A 12,744-nucleotide genomic window follows, 5' to 3' on the forward strand; every position below is an offset into this window, starting at 1 on the left:
CCCTGTGTTTATAGGGACGAAGAGACACAGTCATTACGGAAACAGAGGGTAGAATTAACTTGCGTGTGATGGCAGGAGGGAAGAAAACTGGATGCTAACTAAAAAGGAAAAAGAAGCACAAAATATGAGACCGCAGAATCGGTGAGTCACCTGCCTGTTGGGTTTCCAAAGCCTCTTCCCAGCTCGATGTGACCCTGCAAGGAAGGACCAAGCTGTGCTGTCTGCCCAGTGTCAGTTCGTGGCTGGCAACCTGCTCCCTCTCGGCCACTTCACCAAATCCCAGAGGAGTCTCCTCAGGATCACGACAATGGTATCCATCTTGCCTCTTCCATCCTCGTTTGGTACTTGCCTTCAAGCCTTTTTCCCTGAGTATTTTCAGCACTTATCAACTCAAAATGGTTTCGTGCTTCTTCCACTTACACTCTGAAATTGGAAAGGTTCTCCCTTGCCTCAGGAGGGCGGCATAGAGAGACTTCTACCACCTGAGCAGCAGTTTATTTCTTTGGCAAGGCAGCCGCTGATGGGGAGTGTGGATTTTCCTGCAGAGCACCAGCTGGCTGAGGGTTGCGGCCCGCGGGCTGCTGCCCCTTCCCTGCGGGAGGTGCAGGGGCGGACGGGGCGCGGGCGGCCCTCGAGCCCACGCTCCGTCAGGGCCGCTCCGCGCGCGGGAGGGGCGCGGCGGGGCCGGGCCGGTGAGGCGGGGCAGCGGCCGCCAGGGGGCGCTCTCCCGACGGCAGCCGCGATGGGCCGGGCCCAAAGGCCCCGCCCCCGGGATGGAGGTCCCGCCCCCCGGCACGGACCCCCCGGCGGGGGCGGGGCCGGGCGCAGCGCCGCCGGCTCTGATTGGCGGAGGGCAGCGCTGGCCACGCCCCGCGCGCGGAGCGGGGAAGGCGCCGCGTCCCGCCCCGCGCGGCTGCCGCGGCTCCCGGCGCTGCTCCCGCTGCCCTGGCGGGAAGGCGGGCACGGCCCGCGGCCGCGAGCGCTGTCCCAGCTGTTTCCGTGAGTACGGCGGGCCGCCGCCAAGGGACCGGCTGGTCCCCGCCCCGCGCCTCTGCCGCCGCGCGGGGCGCGGAGCGGAGCGGCGGCCGGCACATGGCGCGGTGCGGCGGCGGCGCAGCGCCGAAGGGCCCCAGCCCGGCGGCGGCGGAGCGGCAGCGGCTGAAGGAGGCGCTGGCCGAGCAGCTCCGGCAGGACCTCGGCAGGTGGGCACGGGGCGGTGGCCGAGGCGGGGGCGGCCCCGTGCGGGGCGGGGACACGCGGTAACGGTGCCGTCCCGCAGGCTGCTGGCGGAGGGGACCCGCTCCGACGTGACCATCCGGGTGGGCGACGCGGCGCTCCGGGCGCACCGGGCGGTGCTGCTGGCGCGGGCGCCACGGCTCTTCGCCGCCCTGGGAGGGGGGCGGCCGCCCCCCGAGGTGCTGCGGCTGGACGGCGTGGGGACCGCGGAGATCCGGCGCTTCCTGCGGTGAGTGCGCGGCCGCGGCGGGACTGATGAGCTGGCCTTGGCACCGCTTCTCTTGTGTCCTGTCTTCTTGCTTCCCAGCACTAGCACCTGTTGTAAAGCTTTTCCTATTCAAGGCAGTATTCTCACAGCTTTCCAACAGCATTGGCAGCGGACTTTTCTTTAACTTCCTTATTTTCCTCTGCCTTTGTCCCTCTGGTGACAGCGCATGGCTGTGCTCTCCACCACAGCATGCTTTTTATGGTATGTAAAGGCTTTTTAGTAGATAAAGAGAAAAAGCAGCCAAAATCCTGAATATACCCTCTAAGATTATCTGTGCCTACTAAAACTCTTCTTAGCAAGATTCCCTAATGGAAACAGAAAAGAAAAACCGCTGTCAGGTCATGCGTAAAATAAAAAAGTTATGGATACAGAAACCTAGGAGAGCTTCATCAAGTTGGATGAAAATGCATCAAAGCTAGAAACTCATCACTCAAGCCCTAATGAGCCATGGGCTAGGCCAGAGACGGCACAGCTTTGATCCGAGCTGGGATCCCAGAGGGAGGCGTGTGGGCTGGCTGCTCCCCAGGGACTGGTGCAAGGGCCAGCGCGTTTTTGCACTGCCAGCTGTTTTCCTATTGCCACACATGCAACATCTCTCATGTCTTGCTCCAAACCTTAGGTGAGTTATGTGAGGAGTGTTGCCACCAGACCTTGCAATCCTCCTCGTTATAAATGCCTCTCACCTTCTTTCAAAGACCTCCTTTTCTCTAACAAAGCTGCAGCAGTGCCAACTACTTTCCCTAACACAGCGTTGGTGTGAAGTGGTAGGCACTCTGGGATTTCACATGAATTCAGGATGTGCCTAGAAAATGTAGGTACCTGCAGGCTCTTGAGATTGTTGGCAAGAGGAAGGGGGGGAGGGTGTTGCAGTTTTAAAGTTTAGTGCCTGAAATAGTCTGACCTCTCCCTATTGGTTTTGTTCATTCTCTCCTTAAATTTGTAAATAAGGCAGCGGATAGCTAAAAATATGTATTCGGAGTACTAAAGTTATGATAATTATGAAAGAAAACTTTTTGAACCCAGAGTAATATCTGAAACACAGAATCATTGTAGTGGAACAGGTCGATAAACAGGCATTTGTTACGTTACTGTCACAGCCTGGCAGGAGCATTAGCAAAACAAGTGGTAAGAAACAAAACAGCATGGGTTTTGTCTCGTATTTTTCCTGACTCCATTATTACTTTGCTATAACTAATTTCTTTCACTTCACATAAGAATTTCATGGAGAAGTATGATATTGCAAATTTTAAAAAATCAAATTAATTTGGACATAATTATTTGGAATAATTATTTTAATTATCTATATACTGTTATAGTATTTTTTTTGTTTTCCTAATGGTAAGCACTTAATATGCCTACAGTCCACTGATACTTGCTTTCAATTTTGTCTGTGTTTGCTAGAAGTCAAGTAATGATGTCTAGAGTCCTGCATGTTCTCCAAAAAGGATGGTATTGAAAAGCACCTTTAAACTCAGCTCATCTCATTATAAACCTTTTATCTTTTCACAGTGAGTTTAGATTCTTCAAATGAACCTCCCTATATGTTCTAAGATATGTATGAAATGTGTTTTGCAAGCTGATTGCTTTTTCTTAACTTAGTCTTCAGTGCTGTTTGATACTTCACCTTTTGAGTCTTCTAACCTAGCACATGCTGTGAAAATTTGTGCCACAGAGTGCACTGAAGTTTGACAACAGTGAACTCCTTTGGACCAAATAAAGGAAGCAGCCTTAGTTGAAAAGAGCCTAATTCATTGTTGAAATGACTTCTGCTAGTATCAGTGGCTGTCGAATCTCAGTGGCTTCTTGGATGCTAATTAATTAATCTTCACAAATGCAAAATGGTGCCTTTAAATTACAGCTTCAGGTTTACCAGAAGCCAGCCTATTTCTTGGAGCACGTGAACCACCATGATGAGTTGTAACAAAGACCTGTAGCTGCAGCTGAGCTCCTGGGAGAAAGATGTTGTGTTCTACAAAAGTTCTGGTTTTGTATGGAGAAGTGGAACGCTAATATAGTATTGAAGAGTTCATCGAAGATATAAAAAAATCTCATTTCCTTTCCTGTTTGTATTCAGCTTTTCTTTTATCTTCCCAAGTAAAAATTATCTTTCCTTGGGGATTTGGGAATTTTCTTTTCTCACGGGCTATATCTGGCCTGCATCTCAGTGAGGCAGCACTTCCTTTGGGCCTCTGTCTCTCTTCATCAGGAGAGATGTGGGCTGTGTGTCACTTGTGTGCTGAAGGCTGTGCAGCTCCTCTTGCCAAACTTCTGAGCATTTTTGAGCAGGAGGGAGGACGTGGTGAGCTTCATGCAGATCTTTCTGCATAGCCCCAGCATGAAATAGAAGAGCAACTAAGCAGTGTTTTGTTTCCCCCCATACACTTGAATATCTGAGGACACCAGGAAGTGCAGCATCCATATTGTAGACACTGTGCACCCTGTGTTTTTGCCTGATTAATGTAATATTGACTGTGCCCTCCAATAGCCTCCTGTCACTCTTCAGGATGCCACTAGAAAAATGTCATCAATTCCAAGTACATGGATGGCAGGAGATGACTGCCTAAGCAGGGTTCTGCAGTGCGCCTCAGGAAGAAAAACTTAGCATCCCTGAAGGACAACAGTCAGTCACAGATCATTAGATCGTTACTATCTTGTAAGCTGGGAGGCAAACCGCTTTTTATTTTCCCTTGCAGTTGGAAAAAATACAGCTTTAGCAATAAAAAATCTAGTTATTATTGTCTCTTGATATTTGTATTGAAGGCAGCTGAGTCAGGGAAGGACAGAGAGGGGCCTAATGACAGATCCAGTTAAAAAGCAATAAATACAATCAAATACAAAGAAATACAATTGTCATTGTGACATTTACTGCCACAGGGGTTAATTTGCTATACCAGCAGTTGATTCAATGTAGACCAGCCAAGGCTTCGACCGTGTTATGCTTGTAGAGTTCTGTGTCAGGCAGTACAAGGATGCCACATCTCTCTTAAGTGCAGGCAGAAACATTTTGGAAGGTAAACTCCTAGACAGCATGATGGCAGTAACTTCTTTCTGCAGAGTCTCTGTAAACCTTTCCTTTGTATAAAAAAATCTTAGGCTGTAGTAACTGCTATGAATACAACAGATACCCTATAGCATGTTCCTGTTTCATCTGTCACCTGGCCACACCTCTTGCAATCTCGTTGCTCATGTCTATCAGAATCTTTTCTGTGTGCAGGGGGGAAAAAATCCCCAAGCCATAAGGTGAGATATCTGTTAAAATTACACAACATCATACTGACGTTACAGAAGGTGATGGCTTAGCTCTGTTTTCAGCTTGACATTCTCTTGCACGTGAGGTTTTCATAAAACAGTTGCACCAAATACAGCACTTTTGTTAGTATTTGTTCTTTAAATACAATTTCCGGTTACAGTTCCATACCACTGGATTACGAAGTAGTGAAAAAGGGAAATATTTCTTTAAATAACTTGTGCATGAATTTATTCTTACTGATTCCTAGATTGTCATAGTCCGCATTGGATAATGGCTACTTTGGAGGAAACAAACCTGACTTATGCACATGTACACTGAATTCCTTTATGTTTATGCCTCAGCAATCTTACCCTTAATATCTAGGCTTATGCTTTCCCCTCTAGTGGGTTGTGATTGCAGACCACTCTTTCAGAAGAATAGCATGCCTCCCATGTTCTTGAAATTTTATGGTTTATACAAACTATTCTGATATGGTCTTTCCCTTTTATCCTGTTACCAGCCGTGCCTATTGATGTGGTGCAGCGTACCGTGCAAGGAGTATCTTCTCTGAGTGACTGATTCATGGAACTTGTAAACAAGCTAACTGCATAGGGCTTTCTGTGGCACTTACAGGTGCATTTTTTGGCCCAGCAACTATTCTTTTCATATTCTTTCATAAAGGAATCAGTGATACAGCTGAAAAAAAAATTCATCCCTCCTAAAAAAAAATAGAGTTAACAAACCTTGCCCTACTAATGTGGCAACATGGGAACTGTCTTAAACTTTGTGAAACAATAAGTCCTGAATTGTGGAAATTAAAATACTCTGTTAAGACTTATCTCTAAAGAACAGTGAAAACTGAGAAAGTTGAGAACAATTATTGTGAATCAAAGTCTTTATTTTCCAAGTTAAGGGATTAGGGAATCTGCGTCTCTTGAACACCCAAGCTGTTGTAACTTAATGGCTTTTGTTCGTACAACCACATTGTCTGGTCTCAGTTTGTCACTACAGCACCAGGTTAGTTTTGTGGTTATAAATATGAGCTAAGTTAGTCACTGAGATGAATAAGACTTTTCTGAGGGAGGGAAGGAGGGAAATAAGTAATGTACAACATGAAGCTGGTAGCTCAGATTTTATGATGTATCCTGTTGGGGGAAGAAAGCGTTCACTAAGATGACTTGTTTACTTTGATGAAAGTGAGCTTTAAACACATGTTATTATTGTCTCTTGACAATAATAACAAACCTTATCTCCTTTCCATATACATAGAAACAATGAGTTTGTCTTTTTTCTTACTGGATTTTTTTTTTTGTTCCATGTTTATATTTAATCTCAATCTTTCGGAGGCAGTTGAGAAGCTAAACTGTCAAGTCACAGTATATTCAGTATGTGTGTGATATTAAGATCTTGCTTTGGAAAGCATAGAATCTTAATGCAATGGATTTATGCCCCAAGGGGGAAAAAAAAAATCAGTCTATGAGAAATGGGTAAAAACCTTTCACTGGGACCACAACTGCTTAAGGATCAGGTTCTTCTGAAATGCTGAGCTTTCACAAGAAATTAGAAAATTTAATCAGCACCTGTGTGAGGCAGCGAAGCATTTGACATTGCATCTCATGAGAAGTTTACTGAAATACTTCTATCAGGAAATCAGCTAAGTTAAAACAACCATCTTGGCTGCAAAAATCAAGCAGATGGTTCTTTTAGCAAACCTAAAGGGAAATGGAAGAATCTTAAGTGATTACGGTATGTTGAAGTTGTGCATATGACAGGCCTGACTGGCACTAATGCAGATTCACTGCTATAGGTGTATTGTTGAAATATTTTTGCAAGCCCACCAAGATTAAATGCAGTACATGAGAGTATTTGGTGCAGTTGGGTTTGCTAGACATTAATGCATTAAAACTGTGGGCAGGGAGATTTCTTACATTTTCGATGTTATTTTTATTAACAAAAGTAAACATACTTTGGGTTCATTTTGGCACTTAGTTGTAGTAACTGATAGCTTTGTTAAAGTAAAACTGTATAATATGATATTTTACACATGTAGGGAAGATATTTCGGTGCTAATCTAGTTACTGTGACATTCTTCTCTCTAAATTGGAGAGGAATGGGTTTGACGGGTGGACCATTCAGTGGATAAGGAACTGGCTGGATGAGCACATCAAAGAGTTGTAGTTGCTTGGCGAAAAGCTCAATGTGAGCGGGCAGTGCGTGCTCACAGCCCAGAAAGCCAATCCTGGGCTGCATCAAAAGTGATGTGACCCATGGGTCGAGGAAGGTGACTCTCCTCCTCTACTCTGCTCTCTTGAGACTCCACATGGAGTACTGTGTCCAAGACTGGGGTCCCTAACATAAGAAACACATAGACCTGTTGGAATGAGTCCAAAGGAGGGCAACAAAGCTGATGAGAGGGCTGGGGCACCTTATGCAGGCAGGCTGAGAGAATTGGGGTTGTTTAGCCTGGAGAAGAGAAGGCTCTGAGGAGACCTTAGAGCACCTTCCAGTACCTAAAGGGTGCTTATACAAGAGAGCTGGAGAGGGACTTTTGACAAGGGCATGTGGTGAAAGGACAAGAGGGAATGGCTTTAAACTGAGAGTAGGTTTAGATTGGATATTAGGAAGAAATTCTTTATTGTGAGGGCGGTAAGGCCTTCTTAGATTGTTCAGAAGACTATGAAAACTGCTGACTTGTAACTACTCAGTTCAAAACTGACCAAGATATAAGACCTTCTGATGACACCTCTATCTGATTTAAAGAAGAGATTCATAACTTTATAGAATTGTTATCTTCTGCACTTTAGCTTATGAAGCTAGGATGTCACATTGAATGAAGCTTACTCATGAGGTTTGGAACAGTTTTTAAAAACTATTCCTATCATAATTCTGCAGTAAGAGTTCTGGTTTCTTACAGCAACTGTGTTTTAAAGAGATGGTTTTACATTATCACTAAATCATCTGAGCTCCAAGGTCCAAGCTATGCATTTTGCTGTGGATGACAGATTTCCCTAGCTTTTATTTATGCAGAAATGCACCATTTGATACTCTCTAGAAGACAGTCTAGAAAGCTTCACTCTGCTTTAGAAATGAGTCTATAAAATAGAGAGTACTGCCAAGGAAAGTTTTCTGTAACAGGTTTTAGAAAACTGCCGAATTATGCAATCTGGAAATATCTGATGGGATTTTAACTAAGATAAAAGGAAATTTCTAAAAGATGTGCTAAAATCATTATTGCTGTCTGTGAAGTAAAATAAAGGATGCCTCCATGAGTCTTTCAAAATAGTAAATTTACAGTCTGTATTAAGCAGGACTCTAATATGAAGATAACCTGCTGAATTTCTATGAATACACATACAGATACAACAACCTTAAAATCCCGTGTAAAAAGGGTCCACCAATCTTTCAATGTGAAATCCTGTCACACCTTTTCCTGGCCCTTGCTTTCGAAAATCTAATAAAATATTAAAATTCTTATTCCCTGCATTCTCATTTCTCCTCAATTTCACTTGGTGAGGACCTGTATCACATACACAAAAGAAAATTCTGCCTATCTCAATCCTTCAAATACTTAAGAAGGACTTAAGAACGAAGATGATTTCTTTGTATGTTTTCTCAGCCCCTTTAGAGGACAGTGTCCAAGTGGCATACTCAGATTACTGTGTTCCCAGTATTAACAAAAAAGCCTCTTTACCATGGAACCAGTGACTCGATGCAGATCTCTAAGCACATGTCTGCTACATCCAAAGTAACTGTAGCTCTTCTGTTAAACTTTGTTAACTTCATCCCTATGGTATGAAACCACGGATGAAGCATGTTATCTGTTCACATTGGCTTTGTAAGGCTCCATTAAGTTGTTGGAGTGCAGTATCTTTCTATAAATACAAAATCTTTGCAGTCACAGACTGCAGGCTTTGTTAGCCTTCCAGATCTTGAGCCAAAAATAAGCTGGTGAAACAGATGGGAAAGTGGGAAGCTGGAATATGGGCAAAATGAAAGTTCTTGGGTGATCTTAACTGCAGATTTTTGTGCTTTCAAGTACTTCCTTTGAAATTAAAATTTATTTCCCCAATTCATTTATATCTCTATACAATTATTATGACTTTGTACTTGCAACCTTGATGTTAGAATTGATTATATTAAAGGACAATCAAATGTCTTCTTTTGCTCATACTAAGATTTATACCTCAGTTCCTTTTAACCTTATATTACATTTTACTTGTAGCGCTTGTTTATGCTTTTCAAGCATTGCAGAAATAAGTTTTCCAGAGATACAATTTTTAAAAGGTGAGGTTTTTCTAAGCACTGTAGAGTCCAGCTTTTGTTTTCTGGTCATGTACTTTCTTACATAAAAAAATGTCATTTTTTATTTGTTTGGTTTGATCAATTAAGAAATTACAGGTGTAAAAGTTAGTGTCATCTTCTAGGCTTGTATATTCATCTGATAAAAATCTTAAAGAAGCTGAGGAGCTGGCTATGATGAAAAAAGTATTGGAACCCAAATTAATACATGAAAACAACATTGCTACTCTTCAGAACACTCAAACAAATGTAAATTGTCTCAGAGAAAGCAAAAAACCACCTGTTGAACAGAATACTCCAAGTGGAGCTGTGCCTGTGCAGAAAGAAGTTGCTTGTTCGTCTTGTGTTGAGGAAATTCCAGAAGCAGTCGTTGATGCAGAAAGCAACAATGACACTGCAGGTAGGTTTGGAATTATACTTTTCTTTCTTTTTGTCTTTTAAATAATTATTCAGTTGTAAAAATGCAGGCAAAAATTAAAATTACTTTTATAGCATGGTTTACATGGATATTCTTTCCTGTGGTCTACCTCATTCCCTCACACTTTGAAAAAATGAATTGCTGCAGAAGTTTGGCAGGAACTGTTCCTAGCCAATGTGCAGCATAATAAATCTGACAGGATTGTCAGGCATCAGGAAACTCGAGCCCTCGCCATGTGGAACTTCCCCACAGCAGAGTATCTCCATCCCCTTCCTTTTCTCGCAGATTGCACTAGTTCCAGTGTTGTTTTATGTTATGAGGGTTTTGGAACTTTTAAGAGTCTTCCATACTACAGTTGTGAATGAAACAATATGAGGAAATGCATCTTCACCAGAGGTGTTGGCTGCTACAGCTGTGTCAGTAACAGAGGATCATGCAGCAAATTTGTAGCACTGCATGACCCTTCTACTTTAATGCAGAGGTTCTTCTGTAGGTACCAAATATGGAGCATTGGTCAAATTTCTGATATCTCAAGTCAAAACGAGAAGTAAAATGCAAGGTCCGGAAAACCCTTCAAGGAAAATCCTAGCTTTCGTGTCAGATTCTTCTTTTCAAAATTTTAAGTTTTCTATGTACTGTCAATAGTCTGCTCTACACTAGACAGAGTGAAAATAGCTATTTCTCTCCATCTGCAGGTAACTCCAGACTAGAAACTGCATCTGTATTAGGAGAAGACTTAATGATGCTCTACAAGAAGTGCTGTTGTCCAGATATTAATATTTGCATAGAAGGCAAAGATTTTCAAGCTCACAGGTATATAAGTATTTACAGTAAAAAATTTTTCAACCAAAAGCCTTCTAACACTGTTGTTACTGTATATCTGTTGGAGGTTACTGCCGGTGCTGTTCCCTAGCTGTGAACTGTTATAGTTTTTAGGTCTTATGTCTGAAGTGGCCATACTTTGATACTAATCAGTATTATTTATCTCATCAACAGTAACTGTTGTGAAAACAGCTGCACTTTTAGCACTTCTAAGATTGCCACTGTAAACTCATACGATGAGTACATACTCATGTATCAATACTGTGTAGTTTATTTTGCTAACTTTTTATATATAAATAAATATAAGATAATAAAAGATAATCTATGGTCTGTAAAGAAAATTAAAAATCTATTCATAAACTATTCAGCTATTAGTGCTGAATAAAATTTCCATATAGGTAGAAAAATTCTGGAATAGTAATTTTTTTTCCTGCTTTTCAGAATCTGTGCATACAGAATCTGATTTTACTTTAATTGCTTCAGTGATATAGGTGTAAAGATTGTCAGCAGACTTTATTAGATCTAAAGTCCACGGCCGTTTCAGGACTTTGGCTTGTTGTACTCCTGTAGCTTGGGAAAGCAAATTAAAGTGTCAGTGCCATTCCTTGTACCTTTGATATAAGTCTGCATTTGAGATAGCAAACTAGAGAGCCTGTATTTTGTTCCCTTTGAGTATAAAAATCACTGAGAGAGACTAGAAAAACCCTCCGCTGTTTATAGTATTTTCTCAACTCAAAGCTGGGGGGGTTATTACTGATGTTACAAGTATTACAAAAGACATGTCATAATAGTGTGTAGGGCTATTTTATTTTTTTAAATAATAGAGCTAGGATGTATACTAAATTTCCAGAATGTAGTATAGTTAAGCATGTTTATTTCTTCTGTTCTACACTATAAGAAGACATGTTCTCAGATCCATAACTTTGAGAAAAAAAATACTTAATGAGAAAAAAAAAAATGAAAAGAGAGATTCTATCAGCTCTAAAGAGCTTCTTTAATTTAGGCCACTTCCTGCCTGGAGCAATGTATCTAGTTTAACTAGCATCAAAAAATATGGCAGTAAATCATAGAAAAAACAAGGATGTTCTGAAACAGACACAAGACTTGCTTGTTTTAGTGCTGTGTCATGTCAACAGTAGGAGCTAATAAGGGAAATCTAACTTTGGGTATCGTTGTGGTGAAAGCACCAGAATTATTTACTTCCTTTAAGGGCTTTTTTTTAAAGTTTTCAAACAGGAAACAGTTTAAGCCCCCACACTCTGCCACCCACTTGTCTCAGTATTCCTTACTTTCTCATGAAGTCCTATGAACTTCCAACAGACTTTCCAGTGTGAGTAGCAGTGCTCTGAGAGAGTTTTCCTAGTGTTGTGTTGTGTTCTTACAGAGCTCTGCATGGAGCGAGTCCAGTTTGTTTGGTGATAAAATTGGCACAAACCATCATGGTAGGAAAGCACAGATAAATTTACTTCAAATTAATTTGGTATCTCCATGTGTTTTGTAACTATACACTGATAAAATTTAGGTAATACACACTTGTCTGTATTCTACCGAGTGCCTGTTTTATTTAAAATAACAACTTCCAACTATGCCCTTGAAGTCGATTGATCATTGCTCATTACTAAAATTTATTTGGAAGGAGATGAAAAATTGGAGATAAGTGTATTCCATCTCTCCGTGATACTGTGTTATTGTATCTTACAAAACCAAGATTGCGTGTGTATCCAGAATTTCACATATTCAAACTGATGATGTAGTACCCATTTACATGTGGACATATTTCACTAAGATATGAAACATTCTGTAAAAGCTTTGTTATAATTGCTGGATGAATCACAGAAGGAATGTGCGAGAAGTTTCTAATTTAAAGTATTGAGACTTCTGAAGCAGGAGGAGGGAAGAGAGATGAGAGATTACAGAATATATAACGACTAGAAAAGAGACCATAAATAGCATTCTTCATGCTTCTTCCTACTCAAAATGAGAGTGCTCTGAAACATTTTAAGAGACAGCAAGTACATGTAACAGAAAGGATTCTCATGCCTAATATAACACTTTGCTTTTTCTACCACAGGAAATACGTGACATAAAATAATTTTATAAATAATAGGAAGCTTAGTAAGCATCAGGAAAAAAAAAGTATGTGTGACAATGCTATCTGTGGCTGCAATAGCCCAGATAAGATACATGAAGGCTAACACTATAACTGGTGTGGGTCTGGAAGACTGAAATCATAAAGCAGTTTTCATCCACTACCTTCTCTTCCTTTCTGCTCTTGCACTTCCACCTTAAGAGGCTCCTGTTGCAAAGGTGTTCTTACATGATATTTTGAAGACTCTGATAGTGGCAGAGATACTGAGCTACACAGGCTGCTGGTCTGGGTTTCTTTTTTCTATTTGATGGAAGTAGTAGTAAATTGAATTAGCCCCATTATGGCCAGTTATGCCTTTTAAATATACAAGGGTAGTAAGTGTA

General features: G+C 41.8%; 1 protein-coding gene and 1 long non-coding RNA gene across 2 annotated transcripts in view; one reads left to right on the forward strand and one right to left on the reverse strand.

The window, feature by feature from the left end:
* LOC113983896 overlaps positions 1-633 on the reverse strand; it is a 44,714-nt gene extending 44,081 nt beyond the window's left edge. The window contains exon 1 of the long non-coding RNA XR_003539273.2: positions 151-633. This is a non-coding gene — a long non-coding RNA (uncharacterized LOC113983896). The remainder of the gene's footprint in view (positions 1-150) is intronic.
* A 265-nt stretch (positions 634-898) lies between these two features.
* BTBD8 (BTB domain containing 8) overlaps positions 899-12,744 on the forward strand; it is a 40,080-nt gene continuing 28,234 nt past the window's right edge. Inside the window, exons 1-4 of the mRNA XM_027712715.2 lie at positions 899-1,202; positions 1,280-1,465; positions 9,158-9,432; positions 10,146-10,263. Coding sequence (XP_027568516.1) covers positions 1,093-1,202; positions 1,280-1,465; positions 9,158-9,432; positions 10,146-10,263 — 689 coding nt within the window. The 5' untranslated portion in view covers positions 899-1,092. The remainder of the gene's footprint in view (positions 1,203-1,279; positions 1,466-9,157; positions 9,433-10,145; positions 10,264-12,744) is intronic.

Source organism: Pipra filicauda, unplaced genomic scaffold (genome assembly GCF_003945595.2).
Source record: "Pipra filicauda isolate LSUMZ 115617 unplaced genomic scaffold, ASM394559v2 scaffold112_size3218982_pilon, whole genome shotgun sequence".
Lineage (NCBI taxonomy): Eukaryota > Metazoa > Chordata > Aves > Passeriformes > Pipridae > Pipra > Pipra filicauda.